We start from the raw sequence: 23379 nt of genomic DNA, 5'->3' as shown, positions 1-23379 counted from the left end.
TACAGGGAATAAGGCTCCCTTCTAACACTCTCCTGCTGCCCTCTGGCCATGCTGTATCACACACTCCCACACATGTTCTAGCTTCTGAACATAGAGCAAGGTCTCTTCAGTAGGGATCAAACCCCATGGACTGCTCTCTTTCACACATACACACCCACCCACCAGCTATGTGGGTGTCCACCAGTGCCACATCAAAGTGTTGCTGACATGGATCAGGGAGAAATAGCTGGGTGGAAGCAGGACCTCTATATAAAAATTGTTAGAGGCCTCAGTTGAAAGAAGCATTTAAGTATGTTTATTATGTGTGACTTCAGTGGGACTTGTGTTTTAAATTATGCATGTGCTTAAGTGTGGAATAGGACAGGGCCCGGGTGAGATATTTCTGACTTACTTCATACAGAACATTGGATATTTATAGTTACTAAATATGACAATATTTGTTTGTTTTGTTTTAAAGACTGTTTCACTGAATCTATTTGCACCTTGATGTGCACATGTTACGCCCTCTGGCTTTGAAGTAAGTTATGCACATCCATAATGGAAAGATTAGGGGCCTATATCCACCTTTAATTTCTGAACAATCCCAGAACTTTCCAGATTCTGCAAATAAAGTGAATCCACTTAAGGCCCCTATTAAGAATGATATTTGTGTGATTACAGCTTGAAATAACTGACAATACTCAAATAGATGAGCTTACTGATGTCAATGGTTTTGTATAAGAGCACACACTGTAAACTAGGCTTCTGCACATGTTTGAAGAGGCTACTTTAGCACCAGACTTCTGCTTTAAAATGCATTACAGCAGCTGAAACTATGCTAAATAATTCATCATAGGGGAATAATTCATGTCTGAGTTTGAAAAGGGGCAGAGAAGCATTTCTGATAACTTCCCTCATTTTACAACTGGCAGTGACATTTGCCAAACTCTCTGATTAGGTTTCCAAAGCAAAAAACAAACATCATTATGGAAAAGTCGCATAGAACAGAATAGGGATGAAACCAAGAGGGTTCTATAGAAACGTATCTAAAAAAAATTGAATTTAATAGCGTTACCAATAGAAAGTTTATCGTTTTCTGTTAAATTCTCTTGGCATTTTTCAACAATGATCAACCCTCCTCCAATCTACCACTACCATTGCCACCATCCAAACCTTTCTTCCTTTGGATTTTCCAGTTGCATCCTATCTTCTCTATGTCCATCTTTGTAAGCCATTTTGCGTAACTTCATGGATAAGTGAAATGGGAGGGCTCTGATATTCCATGAAAAAAATAATTAGAATTTGTGTGAAATATTAGGAAACAAATATTTAAAGTTTGTTTATATGTGCAATGGTTATATTGGGGAAAGTGTGAAATATTGGGAAAAACTCATCAGTTTCCCAAAGCTTATGGGTTGTTTATTATGCGTTGTTAATAGATTTCTATTTAAATTTATTTTCTTGAAACCTGCTAAAGCATCCGTGCAAAGTTGACACCTCTTTATCTAAAATACAACACGTATCCCTGACCCCATAGTAGCATATTCTATTTTGACCCCTTCAACAGACCTATATAAGGGAAGATAAAAATCACAGTGGTACAATATTATTGCCCTTTTAGCCCAAGGGGTTAGCAATCCTGTTTGTTTACACAAAATTGTGTTTTCCTGAATACAATAGAAACAAATTACAGTAGATAGTTTCCTTGCTCACAATTTCCAAGTCTGCCTCTCCTCTCAGTTATGATCCAAGGAACTTTGTCTCTCTGCTTCCTCTGAAGGCCATGCTCATCCTTGCATCTTCCGCTGACTGCTCGCTTTTGCCTCTCCGGCTCTGTGCCTCTCACAGCCATACAGCTTGTCAACCATTCCCGAACCCAGATTTTGCAATCAGGAAACTCTTCAATACACCTAGTTTAGCAGGCATTGCCATCCAGTGCTTTGTCTTTGGCAGCGGTTTCTGTTGTTTCCAGCTACTTTACTATATAAAGGGTCTTAATTGCTCTTTTCATTTATCATACCTGTGGGCAAGGTAATATCTTTTATTGGACCAACTTCCGTTGGTGTGATAGACAAGCTTTTGAGCTTTTCTACCAGTTTGGGAAACGCACTCAAAGTGAGACACTACTCTGAGTAGCACTCTTCCCAGACCTGAAGAAAAGCTCTGTGTAAAGCTTGAAAGCTGACATAGCACTGTCCACACCGGTGCTTAGGTCGGTGTAACTTATATCGCTCAGAGGAGTGGCAAATTCACACCCCTGAGTGACATAACTTATACTGACATAAGTAGTAGTGTAGCCAGTCTAAGAGTGTCACAGATAAATACAAGATCAAACAGATAGTTTAGCATAAGTTGTTAGTACATATTCTAAAGGACCATTCACGGTGAAATGGCCAGTTTGTTGCCATAGGACAAAAAGGGGATTAGAGGGTTACAAATTGTTGGAATAAGCTATAAATCACAAACAAGGGAACCTAGGCAGACCCATAGTATCTGGCCAGAGCATTCTCACTGAAGGAATATCAGGTCTCGGAGAAACCATCCTCAAACTGCTCGCCATACAAAGGGCCATCTTCCTCCAGTGCACAACTGACTTCTTCCACAAACTCCATAACATTAATAGCCTGCCTCAGAACACCATCCTTACCACCATGGATGTCACTTCCCTATATGCCAACATGCCTCACAATGATGGCATAGCTGCCTGCCTCAAATATTTACAAGAAAATGGATGACCTCAGATATTCCTCCCCAAAGACATCACCAAACTCATCCATTTTATCCTCACCCATAACAATTTTACATTCAACAACAAACATCTTGCCCAAACCATGGGAATAACCATGAGTATTAGGATGGCTCCCCAATATGCCACCCTCTTCATAGGCCAACTGGAAGAAGAATTTCTGGACAAATGCGAAACCAATTATATACCTGAGATACATTGATGATATTTTCATCCTCTGGACAGACGACTTAATCTTCGTCATAGATTTCAACCACAACTTGAACGACCAACATCTGACCATAAAAATCTGTCTGGAACACTCCCACACTAGCATCAACTTCATGGACACGGCCATCAGCTTCAACAATGAAACCTATAGACAACTATATACAAGAACTCCATGGATCACCACACCTACCTTCATAGATCCAGTAACCACCCCAAACACACTAAGAAATTTGTTATCTACAGCCAGGCACTCAGATATTGCAGAATATACACCGAGGAGAAAATCCGGGATATATACCTTAACACACTCAAAACTGCCTTCACCAAATAGGGACACTGCACCAGAGAAGTAGATAACATCATGGAATGGGTCATCCAAATACCATAAGAGAATCTGCTTTTAGAAATAAAACCATCTGTGACCGCACATGCATAGTTGTCACCTACCACCCCACACTGGAACCCAGATGGGGTATCGTCAAACAGCTACAACTCATACTCAGTGGGGACTCCATCCTGAAAGAAATCTTTCCTGAACACCCTCTTCTGGCCTTCAAGCAACCCCCCCAGTCTCTCCAAGCTCATCATCAGAAGCAAGCTCCCCACAAACCAGGACACACCAACTCAAAGTGGTACACGACCCAGCCACATCAACAGATGCAAAACCTGCAGACACATCTCCACTACTACCATGATCAACACTCCCCACTACTAACCTTTCAAGATCCATGGGTCCTAAATGTGCCTATCACAACATGTACCTCATTCAATGCACTAAAAGCCCCAATAACAACTAAGTGGGAGAAAGCAGACAATCATTACACTCTTTCAGACATGAAAATAATAAAAGACAAAAACACCATATCACCTGTGGGAGAACACAAAGCGATCACTCTATATCTGACCTATCAGTCCCCAACCTCAAAGGAAACTTGTTCAACACTTTCAAAAGATGAGCCTAGAAGCTTAAATTCATAACTTTGCTAGACACTAAAAATCATGGTCTTAATAAAGACACTAGATTTATGGCTTATTACAACAATTGTAGCCTACTAACTCCTTTTCGTCCTATGACTTTAGGGGTGTTAATGGGCCACTTTTAAAATGTACGCTAACTGCTTATGCTAAACTATCTGTTCAATCTGCTATTCCAGTGTGACAACCTTAGGCCAGGTCTGCACTTGAAACTTACACTGATCTACCTACATCACTTAGGGGTGTGAAAAATCCACAGCCCTGAGCAACATAGTTATGCCAACCTAACCCCTGGTGTTGACAACTCTGTGTCTACAGGAGGGCTTCTCTCGTCAACATAGCTATTGCCTCTCACAGAGGTGGAGTACCTACGCTGATGGGAGAAGCCCTCCCAGAGGCATAGGTAGCAGCCGCTGCAGCATTTAAATGTAGACCTGCCCTCAATACCTTTCCCGAACCTGAAAAAGAGCTCTATGTAGTTTGAGAGCTTGTCTCTCTGACCAACGGAAATCGGTCCAGTGAATGATACTGCCTCACTCGCCTTGTCTCTCTAATCCCCATGTAGGCATTTACACCAGTGGGTCTATGCAGTTCATCCCCATGCTGCAAAACTTTCATTTCCCTGGGAGGGGGGGCAAGGTGGGTGAGGTAATTTCTTGTATTGGACCACCTTCTGTTGGTGAGAGAAACAAACTTTCACAGAGTTCTTCAGGTCTGGGAAAAGTATGCAGAATCACAGCTAAATACAAGGTGGAACAGATTGTTTAGCATAAGTAGTTAACACGTATTCCAAGGGACATTCAAGGTGAAGTGGCCCATTCACACCCCACCAGTCATAAGTCATGTCTATACTACAAAGTTAAGTTGACCTTACATTGACATAAGTAGGCGTACACACTTCAGTATTCCTGCTGCCGCTGTAACTCACCCGCTATGTCGACCTAGTAGATCCACCTCAACGAGAGGCTTAGGTCAACGTAAGTCAGGTGACGCAGTGTGACACTGCATTATATGCGTCACCTGTTGGCTGCCAGCATGGCTGACAATTTCACTGCTGATAGGATCTCTGTTTTGAAAGTGGGGGGAAGGGTGTTCCAGCTATGAGCCCCAGCAGTGCTGACAGCTGGAGCCTCACTGCCCAGTGCTGAGAGCCTAGGCTGTGGGCTCCCTGCAGAGCTCCCAGCTGGAGCCTGGCTGCCACCCAGGTTCTCAGCTCCCCACGGAACAAGCTCCGTGCAGAGTGTGGAGCTGAGAGCCCAGGCGGCAGCCTGGCTCCAGCTGGGATCTCAGCGCCGAGCTAAGAAACTTGGGCTTTCAGCCCCCCCATACTACCCCTCTCAAGTGAGTGCAAGTGCTCCTGGTGAAGATGCGCATCATCGACAGAAGGAGGGGATGGACGTGAACCCCTTGCAGTAATTACTGCAGTGGCTGTGTTAGGTTGACTTAACTTTGTAGTGTCGACATGTCCATAGGGGGTGAAAGGAAGCGGGGGGAGCAGCTGAGGGGGAGTTGTTAGTGGATTATAGCTTGTTGTAATAAGCCATAAATCCAGTATTTCTCTGATATACTGGGACTGACACCACTACAATAACACTGCATTTCCTCTGTGGGTCAATGGAGAGAGAGAGCATCTTGTGTTTGTTCATCCTTTTTTCCAGCACAGAGGAATGGAGAGCAAGTAACAAATGCAGAGCACACAAGCTAAGCAATGACAGTGTTTATCTTCCCAGTGGGTGTTTGAGCCCTTGGTGTCTGCTTTAGCTGTATCTTTTTGGTATCTGTTTTAGCTGTTTAAAGAGACAGAAATATTTTTTCCAGCTTTCTGAGATGTGGCCCATTGTGTATTGGCTAAGATATTTCAAGTGCTGCGATATGCTTTTTATTCTTCTAATATGACCAAGAATAATAAATTAGGAGGGAATAGTCCTCCCCTTTTGAAAGCAAAACTATTACAGCACAAGTGTTGCTTTTCAAACAGCCTCTGCTGTTGTTTCCTTTTTGTTCTGAAAACCACAGACTCTGCCACATAGTGGGGTGGGCCTGGTAAACCAACATGCTCGGTGTCCATTGGGAATTGAGCACAAAGGTGTAAGGATTTAATATGCATGGAGAAATTATTATTCTCACAGGTGTTCAGCGACAGACAGCCCAGTGTGTGAAAAGGGGCGGAGGTGTGATCAAAAACTCCTTCTGTGACCCAGAAATGCAGCCAAATGGACGACAAAAGAAATGCAATGAAAAGGATTGTCCACCCAGGTAACAAACGCTGTGAATACTAGGATATGTACGGGAGCACTATTCAGTGTGTTGTATTCTAATTTAAACATAGTATTCAGGGGAGGCAAAGAACACAGGAATTGCAATAACAGTTCAGACCAATAGTGGTCTCCAACAGTGGCCACTACCAGGTGTGTTAGGGAAGAGTGAACGAAACCCTGTAAAGGACAATTTCAGAATTATCTGCCCATAAGAGAAGTTTCTTACTATCAGTTAATGGGTAGTCTATGCCATGAAGCATGATTATGTGTATATCTCAAATATTTTATCCTATCTAATAAAGCTGTGGATGTATATCAGCGGTTCCCAAACTGTGGGGCATGCCCCCCCTAGAGGGACACGGAGGAATATTTCAGGGGAGTGTAGTGGGGTCCAGGCCAGCCCCACAGGGGGCAGGAAGGGAGCGCCACCGAGCCCGGCTGTGCCCGCAGCTCCGCCCCGGCCCCAGAGTCCAACCCTGGATCCCAGGGGGGAGCGGACAGGTTCCATTACGGGTAAGGGGGGTGCAACAGAAAAGGTTTGGGGACCACTGATGTACACGTTACCCTTATAGATATCTAACCATTTTTAAAATGTTGCCAATCTCTTAGCTTTGCTATCTTGTGATGAAGGTTAATTTCTCACTGTGTGTTTAACAGGTATTTCTTTTCAACAGTTTTAAATCTTCTGCTTTTCAGTTATATTGAATGTTCCCTTGTTCTGGTATTATGAGGGAGGGTAAATAGGAATGCCCAATTTACCTTCTCTGTACAGTTATTATTTAATACGCTCATCATGTCCCTTCTTATAGGTCTACTCTCTCTAAACTAAACAATCCTGATCTTTTCATTGTCTACTCTCGTGGAAGTTTTCCCATGTCCCTATTGCAGTATGTTAATTCTTACTCATCGTTGTTGTTGTCTGCCTCTGGATCCCGCTTTCTGCTACATCTCTTTGTGGGATGGGGCAACCAGAATTGAATACAGTGTTCTAGGTGAGAGCAGACTATTGATTTATATGTAATGCACTATTTTTAGTACTGTTTTCTAGCTCACTGTTTACATACCCAAATATGTTTTGCTTTATTTATTTATTTTTGACAACTGTCTGTCACTAAGCAAATGTTTTCATTGAGCTGTCCGTAATGATTCTTAAGGTTTTTTCCCTTAGTGGTTCCAGTGAATTTAGAATCAAGCAATGGCTGGAGTAGTTAAAATTATTCCTTCTGCTATGTATAACTTTGCATTTGTCAGTATTGAACTGCACGATGGATATTGCTGCTTTTATATAGTAAATAATGTACAGATGTTAGGGGGATTAATGGTTTTATTACTTGTTCCTGCAGCAGTTCACAATCATGTATGATGTCTCTTTGGGGAAATATCTAGGAATGCTGTTACAGCCTATGTAAATCATTTTAAAAGTATAAAGAACGCAGCTTGGTAGTAAATCTGTGCAAATTGCCAAGGAAGTCAATTGACAGCAGAATCAAACTTATTAACTAATGGTTTCCATAATAGCTGAGGCTAAACTGACTAACAGGAGCATTTATATTTATAAAAAATATAAATTAAGCTCTTTATTCCAAAGTCCCGAAGAGAAATGACTGGGTTATTCAGAAGTTAAAAGATCCTTAAAGACCATATTATCTAGCTTCTGCTGCTTACATTTGGAAATCACAGTTTCTCTTCAATAGCATTCAGAGCCTGCTGTAGGAAATTAGATTGTTGTAAATCATCTCTTAGTGATTATAGAATTATGTTAAACATGACTTGTTGTGCCTAGTTTTCTGCACACTGCTGAAGAGATGCTCTAGCTTAATCCCAGTGTGTTTGACAGTTCTAAAACCACTGACAATTATTTCTGTCTCCTTTGGTAAATGTCCTTTATAGAGTACTAGTGAGAATAGTAAAATATTGATAAAGTGAAATGCAGGAGATTCATAAAACATATTGATAGGGGTTTGGTTGTTTATTTATCTCTTCTTAGTTGTGATAATTAGTTGCCTGTGATGTATATGAGCTGCTGGACAGCATAGCTACTACCTGTAGCAGCACAAAATCATAGAGTAGCCATGATTTCTGATATTTAAAAAAGAATAAGTAAGAAACAGAATAATAAATCTGTAGCTGCATTTAAAGCACACACACACACCACGTGAAACATGGAACTTAGGAGCCCCTGTTCTAAAAACACAGGGCTTTGCTACTTGAGCTAATGGGGGATTGCTGTTCCCTATCAAGCCTTATAGCAATATATCCTCTTTGTAGACTGGTCACTACAAGGCAATACGATCACAGACTAAGTTAGTGCTAACATTTCATTCCACAATGGCCAGTGGTGCATGCGCGCACACACACACACACACACACACACAAGTCATGGACTCATAGTGAGCTATTGCAATTATTTTCTAAAGTTTTCAAGCCCACAGCTAGGCTCCTACAGCTGTGTCACCTACAATCCAGAAGGATGGCTAAGCTTCCTCTCCGCAAAGTATTTATTTATTTAGTGTGTGCATAGTCATCTAGTCAAGTGATGGCATCTTCAGGGGCGTGATGCAGTTCTTCTGGATCCTCTGATGGCAGGCACGCTAGCAGTTCAAACTAGGAAAGTAAAGTAGTAGTAAAGCAGTTTCTTTGGAAGAAAATCAGAGTGACAGAGGGAGATGGTATTTCTGCCCTTGAAAATAGCGCACACAGGGAAGTATTCACTTGCTGAATCTGTCAGAGATTCTAAGGATACAGGCCTGACTATACTCAATGCTTGTTAAGAACTGAGAAGGGATTTGGAGGGTCAAACACAACGCAGTCGTGAATGGACCTTTGGTTGGCTATGTAACCGTACCCCTGGATTTCCTAGCTCCAGAAACTAAGTTACCATCAAAGGCATTGCTCTTATTAGCCGGCCATCCACCTTCCAACATGCAGATCAATTTCTCAATGGAAATGTATCATCAAAAGCAGTCATGAGGAAGTTTTCTTAGATAGCTTCCTTATCATCAATTGGATCCCATGGTCTGAAAACACGTGACCACAAGATTAGCCATCAGACTATGAATTCAAACCGCATCATACAGGAGCTGGAAGACATTCCATTCTATAGCTATGCATCTTACTTTTGATAAAATGTACATAATCACCAGCGTGGCTGCAAGTCGCTCAGGGTCATGTCTTGACTTCCACATTCTTAGCTAATAGGCTCCAGGAAGTTAGTTGGAAACTGGTTAAATCACAGGTTTCTGAGAAGTCGGAGTCCAAACATCCATGTTTCTTAGGCGATTGGAGGCATGTGATAAAACTCTTTTGCCCATTCTCTAGTTAAACAATCTGGAGCTACATAAGACATTTCTAAAATATTTTATTGCACACAAATATGTAAAGTGTCAACTCAGAGTAGAACAGAAATGGTTGACTCCTACCATGGGGAGCTAGCATTTGATGGTAATGCAGATATGACAGCCCCATTAACTAGAGTGTTATTGACAGGCAGCAGCAGAGAAAGATGCTGGTCTGAACCAATGTAGCTTACAATTATATTGCTTGGTTGGTAAGCAGGTGTTTATCTTTATAGCTGCTCAGTATAAAATTCATTGTATTGTCCTGAAAGGAAAGAACGATGTATTTTCTTTACTTACACTCTTCTGTACCTACCAAGTGAATAGAAATTTTCTTCCTTCCATGTAAAGAAAATTGCCCTGGCCTTTTTTGACATGAATACCTGCTCAGACAGAATGCCCATAAATAGATAATTTGAAGTCTTCAATCTCCTGCCATCTCAGCGGTGTTCTGACATTCTCAAGGAAGCTTGCTGCTGCTTTTAGGAGAAAAACTTTTTTAACCACCACTAACAGTTTGCTTAGTAAATTCCAGCAATCATAAAGGACAGAGAGTATTGTTATTATTTGTATTACAGTAATACCTAGAGGTCCCAGACAAGATTGGGGCCCTATTGTCCTGGGTGCTGTACAGAAACATGGTAATAGTAATACCTAGGCCTTTTCATCAGTATATCTCAAAATGCTTTACAAAGGAGGGCAGTATCCCTGAGGCCCAGAGAGGGAAGTGACTTATCCAGTGTCAATGTGAATTGAACCCAGACCTCCTGCACTCTAGTCTAGTATGCGATCCATGACACCATCAGAGACAATCCCTCCCTCAACATGCTTACGATCTAAACACATGCTGAAAAAAAGGAACCATTATTATTTCCAATATTTTTATTGGGGGAGGAATGAGGCACAGAGAAATTAAGTGATTTCTCAGGGTCACACAAAAATAGAACTCAAGATCGCCCAAGTCCCAGTGTCGTGTCTTAACATGGCCATCGTTATTCTGTTTGTGGAAGCAGAAAATTGCCTGTGCAACCTTAATTCGGCCCTCTTGTGCATATGCATTATGATACATTAGACACAGGCCAAATACTATTCTTCCATAGGACCCTTGCCTCATTCAGTGCACTGGATGGAACTGCTCTGAGGATGGATCAGGGTTGTGTAGTGAGTGAGGCTGTTGTTGTTTCTTACAAAGTTTGGAAGGTATGTAGTAAATGAGGCCTCTGTTTGTCAGAGGATGGAGATGGATGGCAGGGGAGAGATCACTTGATCATTACCTGTTAGGTTCGCTCCTTCTGGGGCACCTGGCATTAGCCACTGTTGGTAGACAGGATACTGGGCTAGATAGACCTTTGGTCTGACCCAGTACGGCCGATCTTATGTTCTTATATTCTTCTTATGAGGCAGGGGATTGCAGGAAAAGAAAGAGTGGGTCTCAAGACCAAGGCAGTTGATTGTTGCTCTGGAGAGATGGATTCTATCCAGGCCCCTACCACAGAGTTCCTATGTGATGGTAGGAAAGTCATTTAAACCAATGCACAGGAAAAATAGTATAAAATCAAGCAACAACTTTATTAGTTTTAAGAGAGAGCTGGACAAATTCATGAGTACTATTGTGTGATGAGGTTGCTTGTGATGGTGGGGGTCAGACTTCTGGTTTATGTTTTATGTTCCTAAAAGATCATCCTTCACGGTTTCAGTCAGCCACCTCCAGGGGTCAGAAAGCGATTCCTCACCACCACCACCACTCCAGGTTTTTTTATTTCCTTCCTCTAAAGTATCTGGGATGACCACAGGTGGAGATGGGACACTGGGCAGGGTGGGCCAGGTCTCTGAGTGGCACTGAGAGTTTTCTCTTTCAGGTGCTTGCTGGCTGGTTCTTGCTCACATGGTTGGGGTCTAATTGATCATCATATGTGGAGTCAGGAAGCAATTCCCCATCCCCCACCATCAGACTGGCAGTGACTTTGGGGGGCGGTTTTGCCTTCCTCTGCAGCATGTGGGTGTTGGTCACTTGCCAGGATTAACTGGGTATATCTCATTTAATCATTTCCCTGCCATTGCAGGGGCCTTAGAAACTGGTGCACCTCGGTCCCTCCTATTCTCTCCCCATGGTACATAATAGTCTAGTCCCCTATGGGCTGTAATACTTGGGTCTAATTTCCGTTGTTGGGTTTAGCGTGTGGGTGCTGGGTGGTGTTGGTGGCCTGTGATATACAGGAGGTCAGACTAGCTGATCTAGTGGTCCCTTCTCTCCTTAAACTCTATGACTATATGACTCGATGTAATTAAAGACTGTGTTGTCCTGCATATGCACAAGGGCGCCAAACTGAGGATGCACCGGCAACCTTAATTCTGACATTTCCTAACTGGAGTGTGACTTTGTAACCATAATGTTCTTTTAACCTAGCTTTTTGTGTGTAACAACTTATTACTTACATGTTACTAGTCCTGGTCTAGCTATGTCCTTTGACAATGTATCAGTTTATGGAATATGGGTGACGGTTTTTGCTTTATATTGAAAGCTGATCGCCTGTGGTGGCACGAGCCACCCAGCAAAGAAAAAGTATCAGCGATAGAATGTGTGTATGTGAGAAGGGAAAGATGGAGACTAAGAATTTAGGGCTTCATCCTGCAAGCTGCTAAGCGCTCCCTCAAAGTGCTGAATACTGCTGAGGTCTGTGGGAATGAAGGGCACTGAGCACTTCACATATGTAACATGAAGCATACAAGATGTTCTATTAAAGTAAATAGGACTATTCACATGCTTGAAGTTGCACAGGTGCTGAAGTGCCTAGCTGGATCGGGGCCTTACAGAACAGTAGAGGTTACAAAAAAAAAGAGCTGGAAAGAAGATCTGGGAGGTGAGAGCATCATACAAAGTGAATTGATTCAGTATTTTTCTTTACTGCTGCGCTCCACTGAGAAGATTTGGCAGTGTCTTCTCAACAACTTGTCAATTTCACTTTGATGTTTGTACCTGCATGGAGGGGAAATGAAACTCCTAGAGACAAGATACAGGAGCACAGAAGTGGTAAGATCCAGAGGCCTCGGTCAGGATTGGGGTCCCAGTGTACTGAACAAACAAGTAGGAAAAGAGTTCCTGCCCCAAAGCCTTTCTATCTAATTTAAGAGAAAATACACCAAACAATAGATGGGAGTGGAAAGGGAATATAAGGAGGACCAGTGATGAGAACAGATGGTTACACAAATTAGAAGTGTGCACAGCTTGATGGCTCAGTGTCTTTTTTTAATTGTATGATTATAAATAAATAGCTGTCAGCAACCCTCATATCAGTGAGATCCCTTTTGCAGTTGAGTGAAACTACTGGGGGACAGAGGATGGGATTGGAAACTGAGGAGCCAAATTAGAGAAAAATATTAGGATGGGGGAGGTAAGAAGCACAAAGATTGATGTATTGCAGAATAGGATGCATGGCAGAAAAAGAATGAAACCTGATACCATAATAATTTATTATGTATTTATTAGTATGGGAGTATTTATTTTACCTTTACTCTGCTTTTGTATTAAGTAATATTTTGTGATGTAGAAAGTAATAGCTAGCTTCCCAGAGGTAATGAACTGATACAAATATTTGCCCTGTGACTAACAGAGGAAATGGTAAGAAGTGACAGCAAAGAGGCACATTATCGCTTTTTGGTGACACAGCTGAAATCCCCTGGTCAGGTAATTGAATAAGTCAGATATTCAGTCAGCATGAATTGAAGTGCTTTCAGAAAAACATTTAATCCAGTCAGCAGTGTATACAGAAGATATCAAAGGTAGTACACAGTAATTCAATTAGTATAGTAGGCATTGGTTCTGTTTCATATTGTACACGAGAATTCAAAATAGTAATTCTTTGTTCATATGAAGCAGCCAAGGTTTAGTGGAGGGAGGTTTTTTTGTGTGGAGGTGCTTGGTTTTATTTGGTTTTGGTTTTGTTGAGAAACAAGATTAAAAGTGGAATTGTGGGATTTTTTTCTTAAAACACAGATAGCTATTCAAGTACACCTAATGATCTTGTTTAAAGTACTTTAAAACTTAATTTAAGTAGTTTTGCTATATATATATATATACAGAGAACACGAAAAAATGGGGGTTGCCATACCAACTCTAATGAGACTAATCAATTAAGGTGGGCTTTTGTCAGCACGACAAAAAACATTTGTAGTGATAATCAGGATGGCCCATTTCAAACCGTTGGCAAGAAGATGTGAGTAACAGTAGGGGAAAAATTAGTGTGGGGAAATAGTTTTTAGTTTATGTAATGACCCATCCACTCCCATTCTTTATTCAAGACTAATTTAATGGTGTCCAGTTTGCAAATTAATTCCAGTTCTGCAGTTTCTCATTGGAGTCTGTTTTTGATTTTTTTTGTTGAAGAATTGCGACTTTTAGGTCTGTAATTGAGTGTCCAGGGAGGTTGAAGTGTTCTCCGACTGGTTTTTGAATGTTATAATTCTTGACATCTGCTTTGTCTCCATTTATTCTTTTGCGTAGAGACTGTCCAGTTTGGCCAACGTACATGGCAGAGGGGCATTGCTGGCACATGATGGCATATATCACATTGGTAGATGTGCAGGTGAACAAGCCCCTGATGGTGTGGCTGATGTGATTAGGTCCTATGATGGTGTCCTTTGAATAGATATGTGAATAGAGTTGGCAACGAGCTTTGTTGCAAGGGTAGTCCTGGATTAGTGTTTTTGTTGTGTAGTGTGTGGTTGCTGGTGAGTATTTGCGTCAGGTTGGGGGGCTGTCTGTAAGCGAGGACTGGCCTGTCTCCCAGGATCTGTGAGAGTGAGGGATCATCCTTCAGCATAGGTTGTAGATCCTTGATGATGCGCTGGAGAGGTTTTAGTTGGGGTCTGAAGGTGACGGCTAGTGACGTTCTGTTACTTTCTTTGTTGGGCCTGTCCTATAGTAGGTGACTTCTGAGTACTCTTCTGGCTCTGTCAATCTGTTTCTTCACTTCAGCAAGTGGGTATTGTAGTTTTAAGAACACTTGATTGAGATCTTGTAGGTGTTTGTCTCTTTCTGAGGGATTAGAGCAAATGCATTTGTCAATGAGAAACTGCAGAACTGGAATTAATTTGCAAACTGGACACCATTAAATTAGGCTTGAATAAAGACTGGGAGTGGATGGGTCATTACACAAACTAAAAACTATTTCTCCATGCTAATTTTCGCCCTACTATTACTCACACCTTCTTGTCAACTGTTTGAAATTGGCCATCCTGATTATCACTACAAAAGTTTTTTTTCTCCTGCTGATAATAGCCTACCTTAATTGATTAGTCTTGTTAGAGTTAGCATGCCATTTTTTCATGTTCTGTGTGTGTGTCTGTGTGTGTATACTCTTCCTACTGTATTTTCTGCTACATGCATCTGATGAAGTGGGTTTTAGCCCACTTATGCCCAAAAACAGATTTCAGTGTACATTTGGACTCCAGCTCCTATGAGCTAGGCATGTTTCTTTCTGGCTATAGTGCACTCTTACTGAAAATTCAGACCTTGTATTAGCATGTGCTCATCCACTGAAGCCAATGGATTTGCATCTATGAGTTTGAAACCTTTACATTTCATCAAGAGGGTCAATGAGAGCTCCCACAGAGATAGCCAGAGCTTAACCCTCCTTGTTGAGTCTGTCTTGGCTATTTTGGGGGACTCAGGACATGGCTATTTTGAAATGCAGGCAGTATTGCACACCTGTATCACCACCAAAGCCTGCAGAATTCCTCCCAACCCTACAGACCAATGAATCCTACAGATTTTGGAATTGTATTCTCCTTAAATATACTTAATCATGTCTTAAAATCAGATAGATGATAAACCAGGAAATGCTAGGATAATAAGCCCTTATTTCTTTCTTAGCATTCCTTGTGTAGTACTGTGAGTTTAACAAGAAATAGGTCAAATTCTTGATTAAACCAGTGTAACTCCAAATGTATTAATGTCATTGGTCTCACAAAGTGGGTATTCACCCACGAAAGCTTATGCTCCAATATGTCTGTTAGTCTATAAGGTGCCACAGGACTCTTTGTAACTTCATTGGAATTACTCTAGATATAAATCCGTATGATCTAGAACAAAATTTGACTCCTTGGTTCATGTTCTGAGCTATACCTTTATTTTATTTTAGCTTTTAATTTGATTCAGAAAACAAACAATCAGAAAGGGAAGTCTAGGGTGAAGAAAGAAGATATTGTAATGTGATGGCTAGAGCTGGGTGATTTTTTCCCCCAGTGAATAGTTGATTCATCAAAAAATGAAGTTCTGGTCAACCCAAACTGTTCACAAATGTCTGCAATGTGTCAGGTCATGCTGAATTTGCTGAATAGTTTCAACCAAACAGAAAAATCAAAATGTTTTGGTAATGTTGGCACAAAATGTTTTATGTCTTTCCTACAACCTTGACTCTCAGGCACTCACCTGGGGTGTGGGAGATCTGGGTTCAGTTCCCACCTCTGCCTGATGTGGAGAAAGGATTTGAATTTCAGTCTCCTACACTGCAGGAGAGCACCCTAGTTACTGGGCTCTGGGGCTATAGCCTGCTATGGGACTTTCTCAATATCTCTGAGTGCATTCCACCATATATAAATAATTAACTAGTCATTGGAGCAGGGATTGTACTTAGGTCTCCCTTATCCTAGTTGAGCGCTCTAACCATCAGGCTATAGAGCCGTTCTCACTTTTTCTTTCCTTGACCCAGTAACTATTCATTGACATTGATAGTGGCAATTCATATAGTCAGGGAAAGAGACCCAGGAGAAGATATGGGACCTACTACGTCTGTGAGCTAAAGGACAATTGTAGAAAAATGGTGTAATTGTCTTACTATGAAATTACAGTATTACTAAGAAGAAAGAAATCTAACAGATGGTATAGATTTTAGGTCAAAACCAGGGCTCATTGAAGTCTACTGACTCCAGAAGAGTTGCATCTACTTACACCTCTGAATCAGTCTCTGTGACTTTGCAAGCATCTGTTTAGTTGCCAGTGTGAGGTTTCAGAGGGCATGCCTGGAGCCCAGGGAGCATGTGTCATTGTTTATGATGCCTTCATGGACTTGTAGTTCACAGCTGGGCCAAACTTCCATTTCAGCAACTTGTGGGCTCCTTCTTGCCTGGGTCCCTGCAAATGGTAAGGCCACCCAGAGCTCATTAGTTAGGTTTTGCAAAACCTAATAAAAATATTTCAAGATGAATCACAAAATGTCAGTGCTTCTCAGATGGCCTTTGCCCTCCTTTCTTATGATGCAAGCCAGCCATGCAGGTATCTGATTGTACAGAGCAGCCCCAGAAAACATAACAGGAAATAATTGGATGAAATTAAGGAAAGGCTAAAGCAGGGTGACTCTAAAGAAAAATCTAATTGTGAGGTCCATTACAATGTGAAATATTGCCCTAAAGAAAGCAGTGGATGCTGTCATTTACAACTAGACAAAGCACAGGAGAATGTGCTATAGTGAACAGTCCTTTATTGATAGAGGAACAAATGAGATGACCTGTTCAGTCTCTTCCAGTTCTAATTATTGGCATAACCATGGACCTAGTCATTTGTTCTCATTTGCTTTCAGTAAGATCATAATGAGCAAGTGAACAATAGGAATGAATAAACAATGAGCAAGTGAACAATAGGAATGAATAAATAAAATACAAAACTTCCTGGACAACACAGATATCAGTCGTAATTAGGCTTGGAAGAATCCCCTGAATATGGCTTATATTCTTAGGTATTCTAGAAATATAATCTTCAGAGTCTACTGCTGATACAGGATCAATGTCTGACCTGCCCATCAGATACTTGGCACAAAACTGAGGGGGAAAGTTCCTTAGGGTGCTTAATATTTTCTATGAAGAACTTAAATACAAGCCCAGAACTCTTCTTTATGTTATTTCTTCTGTATTGTCTGAGCCTCCCCAAAGCTACCTTTATCTAGCTTGCCTGCAGTAGATTAATGTTTTTGTCCTTCTGATGTTCTGCATTCCCTTTGACTTGGATTACAGGTGGTGGGCAGGAGAATGGCAGAAGTGTTCAACCACCTGTGGCCCAACAGGAGAGAAGAAACGAACTGTCCTTTGCATCCAAACAGTGGGATCTGATGAGCAGGCATTGGCTGCTAAAGACTGCCAGCATCTGCTTAAACCAAAGACCCACCTTTCATGCAACAGAGATGTTCTATGCCCATCTGACTGGACAGTGAGCAACTGGACTGAGGTAAACGCATGGCAGTTGAAAGAACTAATGCTTCTGTTCTGTCTCTACCTGACTTCCAATTTCAAGGTGGAAAGTCTCTTCAGAAGGAATCATGGGGAGATGTAAGAAAGAGAAGCAAGTTACAGCTCCCATCTCTCCAGAATTGATAATGAACCTATATAACCAGCTATACACCTAAACCAAAGCCCTGGTCTATAGCCAGGTTCAGTTACTAATTCTGAGTTGAAATCTGTCTCTACAATGGGCCAAATCCTAACTCAAAATCTGAACATTTTTATAATGGCGAAAGATTTGGAATTTGAATTTCAAGTTTGGAAGTAGTAAGATGGGGGGGTTGGTTCTGCAAAAAGATACAAAGTTATCTCCAGAGTCATTCTGGATATTTGTTTCAGGCCCTTCTCTACCATAAAGGAGTGATGGATAAAAGCAATGATAATGATGCCCCTTCTTCTGACACCAGGTTGCCATTCAGACACTAGTGTCACCCTTGTGCTGAGCAGTAGCAGAAATCTCTAGGGTCTTGCAGGCTGGCTTCTCAGTGAAGGCAAAATCAGTGATGCAGAGTCTGGGCATATTCTATATGTAACTTCCTTTACTTATACACATGCACCAGTCCTGGAACAGAGATGGTCACACAGCATACAGGCATTCTCTTCTTCCCAGAATCTCAGCCCAATGCCAATGCTTCATTCCCAGAGAGCAATTATAGACACAATTCTTGAGGCAATCAGAGAAGAACACTCACATTGCTCTCTCATATCCCTCTCTCCAAAGACTACTGCCTCTCCACAGAATCTTGCATTGAAAAACCAAACACCACAGCATGCCCTCCCAAGACTGAACATTTACTCACATGCTAAGAAAAAGAACTTGAAGACTATGAGTAAGTCTATACTTCAATTAAAAGCGCACGGCTGGCCCGGGCTAGCTGACTCAGGCTTGGGCTGCGGGGCTCTTTAACTCTTCTGTAGACTTCTGAGGTTGGGTGGGACCTCCCACCTCTCAGGGTCTCAGAGCCTGGGCTCCATCTCAAGCCCAGATGTCCACACTGCAATTAAACAGCCCCACAGCCCAAGCCCTGCGAGCCCGAGTCAGCTGGCAGTGGCCAGCCACAAGTGTCTAATTGCAGTCTAGACATACGCTATGTGTAAAAGAGCTACATGATAAGGAGCCTGACCAAATACTTGATACAGACATGCCAAACTTTCTATCCAAATCCAGTTCTTAACTTGGAGGCTTGTTTCTATTTAAACTTTAGCATTTACATAATGCTTTTCATATTTAAACTACTTAACAAACATTGACTAGCTAAGTAGCAAAAGCCTTCCAAGCATCTGCATGTTCAAACTTTTCAGAGTCCAGACATAAGCACTGCTATGGAAGAGGTCTGGGAGATTTTGTAGCATTTTATATTGGCACCCGAAGCTCTAAAGCCCTCATGCTAGTTTGTAAGCCAAATCTGTATTGCAACAACATTTGACCTTCTTATGTTTCCCTTGACTACAACTGTCTGTCAGAACTCCAGACTATCTGCACATCCTTAAAGTGGTCAGTAAATAATGGAGTTATTTTAGTGGCAAGCCAGTGAACTAGAAAAATAGGTCATCAAAAATATTGCCATATCAAATTTGTTTTAAAATAGTAGACCATATCTGCAGTGTGTGACTCCATTAAACTCATTTGATATCTACCTTATTAGAGCCTTTCATCTTTAGAAGGACTTCACACTCCTTAGAACTCTGCAGATCCACAAGCCTGATCCTGCAAGGTATTCAACACCTTCTCATCCTACTAAAATCAATGGGAGCACTTTAATTTTAATACAGGACTAGATCATTCAAAGATGCACACAGAAATATGGCCAGCTACGGTGTCATTCTAAAATCTTTTTGAGTGTCAACCACAGTTAAAGGGCAAGATCTTCAAAGCCACTTACGGGATATTGAGTCCCATTTCCCATTAAAATAATAGAATTTGGAATGTCCATTTCCCTTTAAAACTAATAAGAATTAAGATCCAAATAATCTGAAATTTTGAAAATCACAGCCAAATTGTCTGGGTCAGACTGGCAATAAAGTGTGTAAGAAGGCTAGAATGAGACTGGTTATTTTCGTCAGAAGTAACACATACAATGTCAATAGATGTCATCTTCGTCCTTAATCAAAATCTTGTGCTAGCCATTTAAATTAATTCAAAGGGACAGAACCTCAACAGAAGTAAACGAGCATAGCTCAGGATCTGATCCCACATGTAATCTTCAAAGTTCTTTAAAGAAAGAGCCATAGATTAAATGTATTGTTGCAAGTGTGATCTACAGAGGAACTATGTAGACATTTATCAAACTCACTGGCCTTATTTACTCAGGATTTTTGGAAATTCTCCTACCAAAGTTCCAGTAATGGTACAGCTCAGGAGGTGCTAGCAATGGGGATAGTGCTTGTATAGAGTGGGGGAATCTGATCAAACTTCTTATATGTATACAAATGCAAAGAGTGTTGGTAATAAACAGGAAGAAGTGATAGTAGTAGTAGATAAGTTAAATTATGGCTTAATTGGTGTAGAGGGGTATAGCTTGTTCAGGAAGGATAGGCAGGAAAAAAGGGAGGTGTGGCATTATACATCAAGAATGTTATGCAGGTTCTGAGTTTTGGAAGGAGGTGAGAGGCAGACCTATTGAAAGTCTCTGGGAAAAGATAGAAGGGAGGAAAATAGGGTGACATTATGGTAGGGGTCTACTATAGACCACCAAATCAGGAAGAAGAGGTGGATGAGGCATTTCTAGAACAAATAACAGAAGTATCCAAAACACAAGATCAAAGAGTAATGGGTGATTTTAACTACCCAGACATCTGTTGGAAAAATAATATGAGAAAACACAAAATTTCCATTAAGCTATTGGAATTTATTGAGGACAACCTTTTTGTTTGAGAAAGGGAATGAAGTAAGCAGAGGGCTCGCCATTTTAGGTTTGATTCTGACAAACAGGGAAGAATTGGTTGTGAATCTGAAGGTGCAAGACAGTTTGGTTGAAAATGATCATGAAATAATAGATTTTATGACTCTAAGGAAAGGAAGAATCATAGAATATCAGGGTTGGAAGGGACCTCAGGAGATCATCTAGTCCAACCCCCTGCTCAAAGTAGGACCAATCCCCAGACAGATTTTTGCCCCAGATCCCTATATGGTCCCCTCAAGGCTTGAGCTGACAACTCTGGGTTTAGCAGGCCAATGCTCAAACCACTGAGCTATCCCTCCCCCCTGAAGAAGTGAGAGCAGCAGAATAAGGACAATGGATTTCAAAAAAGTAGAATAACAAGCAGAGAACTGGTAGGTGATGTCCCACAGGAAGAAAAATCTAAGGATTAAATTTGTTCAGGAGAGCTGGCAGTTTCTCAATGAGACAATATTAAAGGCATATCTGCAAACTACCTCATGTGAAGGAAACGTAGGAAGAATAGTAAGAGGCCCATATGGCTACATAGTGAGGAAGAAGAACTAATAAAGGATGGCATCAAAAAGACTGAGGTATTAATATTTATTTTGCTTTAGTCTTCACTTAAAAGGTAAAAGTTGACCAGATACTCAACACAGTTTTTATTAACAACAAGGGGGAAGGAATGCAAGCCAAAATAGGGAAAGAACAGTTTAAAATAATATTTAGATAAGTTAGATGTGTTCAAGTTGGTAGGTCAGATGAAATGACTATCAGATGGGTGTACAACTGGTTGAAAGACTACTCAAAGATTAGTTATCTATTCTAATCCTATCCTCCAAAATGTTACTAGTTATCAAGAGTTTGCTGTCAAGGGCGTATCTAGTAGGGTCCTGCCAAGGTTAGTCCTGGGACTGGTGCTAGTCAATATTTTCATTAATAACTTGGATAATAGAGTGAAGAATATGCTTATAAAATTTGTGTACAGTCTTTCAACCAGTATTGCACCCATCGTATAGTAATTTCATCTAGGCCACCTTTCCCTAGTTTGCCTATGAGAATGTCATGTAAGAAAGAAAAATCAAAGGCACAACTACAAAATGAGGAATAACTGATTAGGTGGTAGTCCTGCTGAAAAGGATCTGGGGGTTATAGTGGACCACAAATTGAACAAGTCAATAATGTGATGCAGTTGCCAAAAAGGCTAATATAATTCCAGAGTATATTAACAGGTGTGTCATATGTAAAACGAAGGAAGAAATTGTCCTGCTCTCATCTGCACTGGTGAGGCCTCAGCTGGAGTATAGCATCCAATTCTGGGTGCCACACTTTAGGAAAGATGTGGAGAAATTGGAGACTTTCCAGAGGAGAGCAACAAAAATCATAAAAACTTTAGAAAAGTTGAGCAATAAGGAAAGGTTAAAAAATCTGGGCATGTTTAGTCTTGTGAAAAGAAGACTTGAGGGGGACTTGATAACAATCTTCAAATAGCAGATCTTAAGGTGGCCGTCCTGCAGCAAAAAAACTTCAGGACCAGACTTCAAAGAGAAACTGCTGAGCTCCAGTTCATCTGCAAATTTGACACCATCAGCTCAGGATTAAACAAAGACTGTGAATGGCTTGCCAACTACAGAACCAGTTTCTCCTCTCTTGGTTTTCACTCAACTGCTAGAACAGGGACTCATCCTCCCTGATTGAACTAACCTCGTTATCTCTAGCTTGCTTCTTGCTTGCATATATAAACCTGCCCCTGGAAATTTCCACCACTTGCATCTGAAGAAGTGGGTATTCACCCACGAAAGCTCATGCTGCAAAACGTCTGTTAGTCTATAAGGTGCCACAGGATTCTTTGCTGCTTTTACAGATCCAGACTAACACGGCTACCCCTCTGAATCTTCAAATATGCTAAGGGCTGTTATAAAGAGGATAGTGATCAACTGTTCTCCATGTCCACTGAATGTAGGATAAGAAGCAATGATCTTAATCTGCTGCAAGTGATACTTAGGTTAGTTATTAGGGAAAACCTTCTAACTATAAGGGTAGTTAAGCTCTGGAATAGGTTACCTAGGGAGATTGTTAGGTCCCCATCACTCGAGGTTTTAAGGACAGGTTAGACAAACACCTGTCAGAGTTGGTCTAGTTTTACTTGGTCTTGCCTTAGCGCATGACTTTTCAAGGTGACTTCCAGTTCTACATGTCTATGATTCTGCAATCTGGCCACTGGTGTTTCTACCATCATGCCACCTAGACCTGCTTTGAGCAGGGTTAGATGAACCAGTGGTTAAAGTGCCAACTGTCAATCTTCACTAGCACCATTACTAGTACCTGTAGAGCTAGAGAAATGTGGGGAAATTTCAGAAAAACCTCAGCATAGATACAGCCACTGAGGTCCATATTGTGCCTGTGGGTGAGAGAGGAGAGTAGAAGGAGCATTCTTCTCCCTTTGCATAAGGGCCGGGCACAATTGCAGACCTTGAAGTCATTAAAACACAAGGACTGCTCCCCATGTAGTCTGCTGGATGAAATGGCACAGAATATCCAAGGGATTGGGAGGGTCAAAGAGGAGGCGGGCCCTGGCCTTTCCACAGATCTTTCTGGACTTGGCCATAGAGTGTGCCCTTCAACTGGCATATTGGACTGATAAAATAAGTTACAACCTACACAGGCTTCCTTATAAAGTATTAACAAAGTATTCACACAATTCCATTAATTTGGCATCCATCTTC

The 23379-nt window shown here is 41.3% G+C and overlaps 1 protein-coding gene across 2 annotated transcripts in view; it reads left to right on the top strand.

The window, feature by feature from the left end:
• The window catches only part of ADAMTS12 (ADAM metallopeptidase with thrombospondin type 1 motif 12), a 274545-nt gene that overhangs the window by 219207 nt on the left and 31959 nt on the right, over positions 1-23379 (top strand). For both annotated transcript variants that reach the window (XM_045022339.1, XM_045022340.1), the window contains 2 exons: positions 6040-6166; positions 17511-17721. In XM_045022339.1, coding sequence (XP_044878274.1) covers positions 6040-6166; positions 17511-17721 — 338 coding nt within the window. The remainder of the gene's footprint in view (positions 1-6039; positions 6167-17510; positions 17722-23379) is intronic.

Source organism: Mauremys mutica, chromosome 6 (genome assembly GCF_020497125.1).
Source record: "Mauremys mutica isolate MM-2020 ecotype Southern chromosome 6, ASM2049712v1, whole genome shotgun sequence".
Lineage (NCBI taxonomy): Eukaryota > Metazoa > Chordata > Testudines > Geoemydidae > Mauremys > Mauremys mutica.
This window is presented reverse-complemented; position numbering and strand designations above follow the sequence as displayed.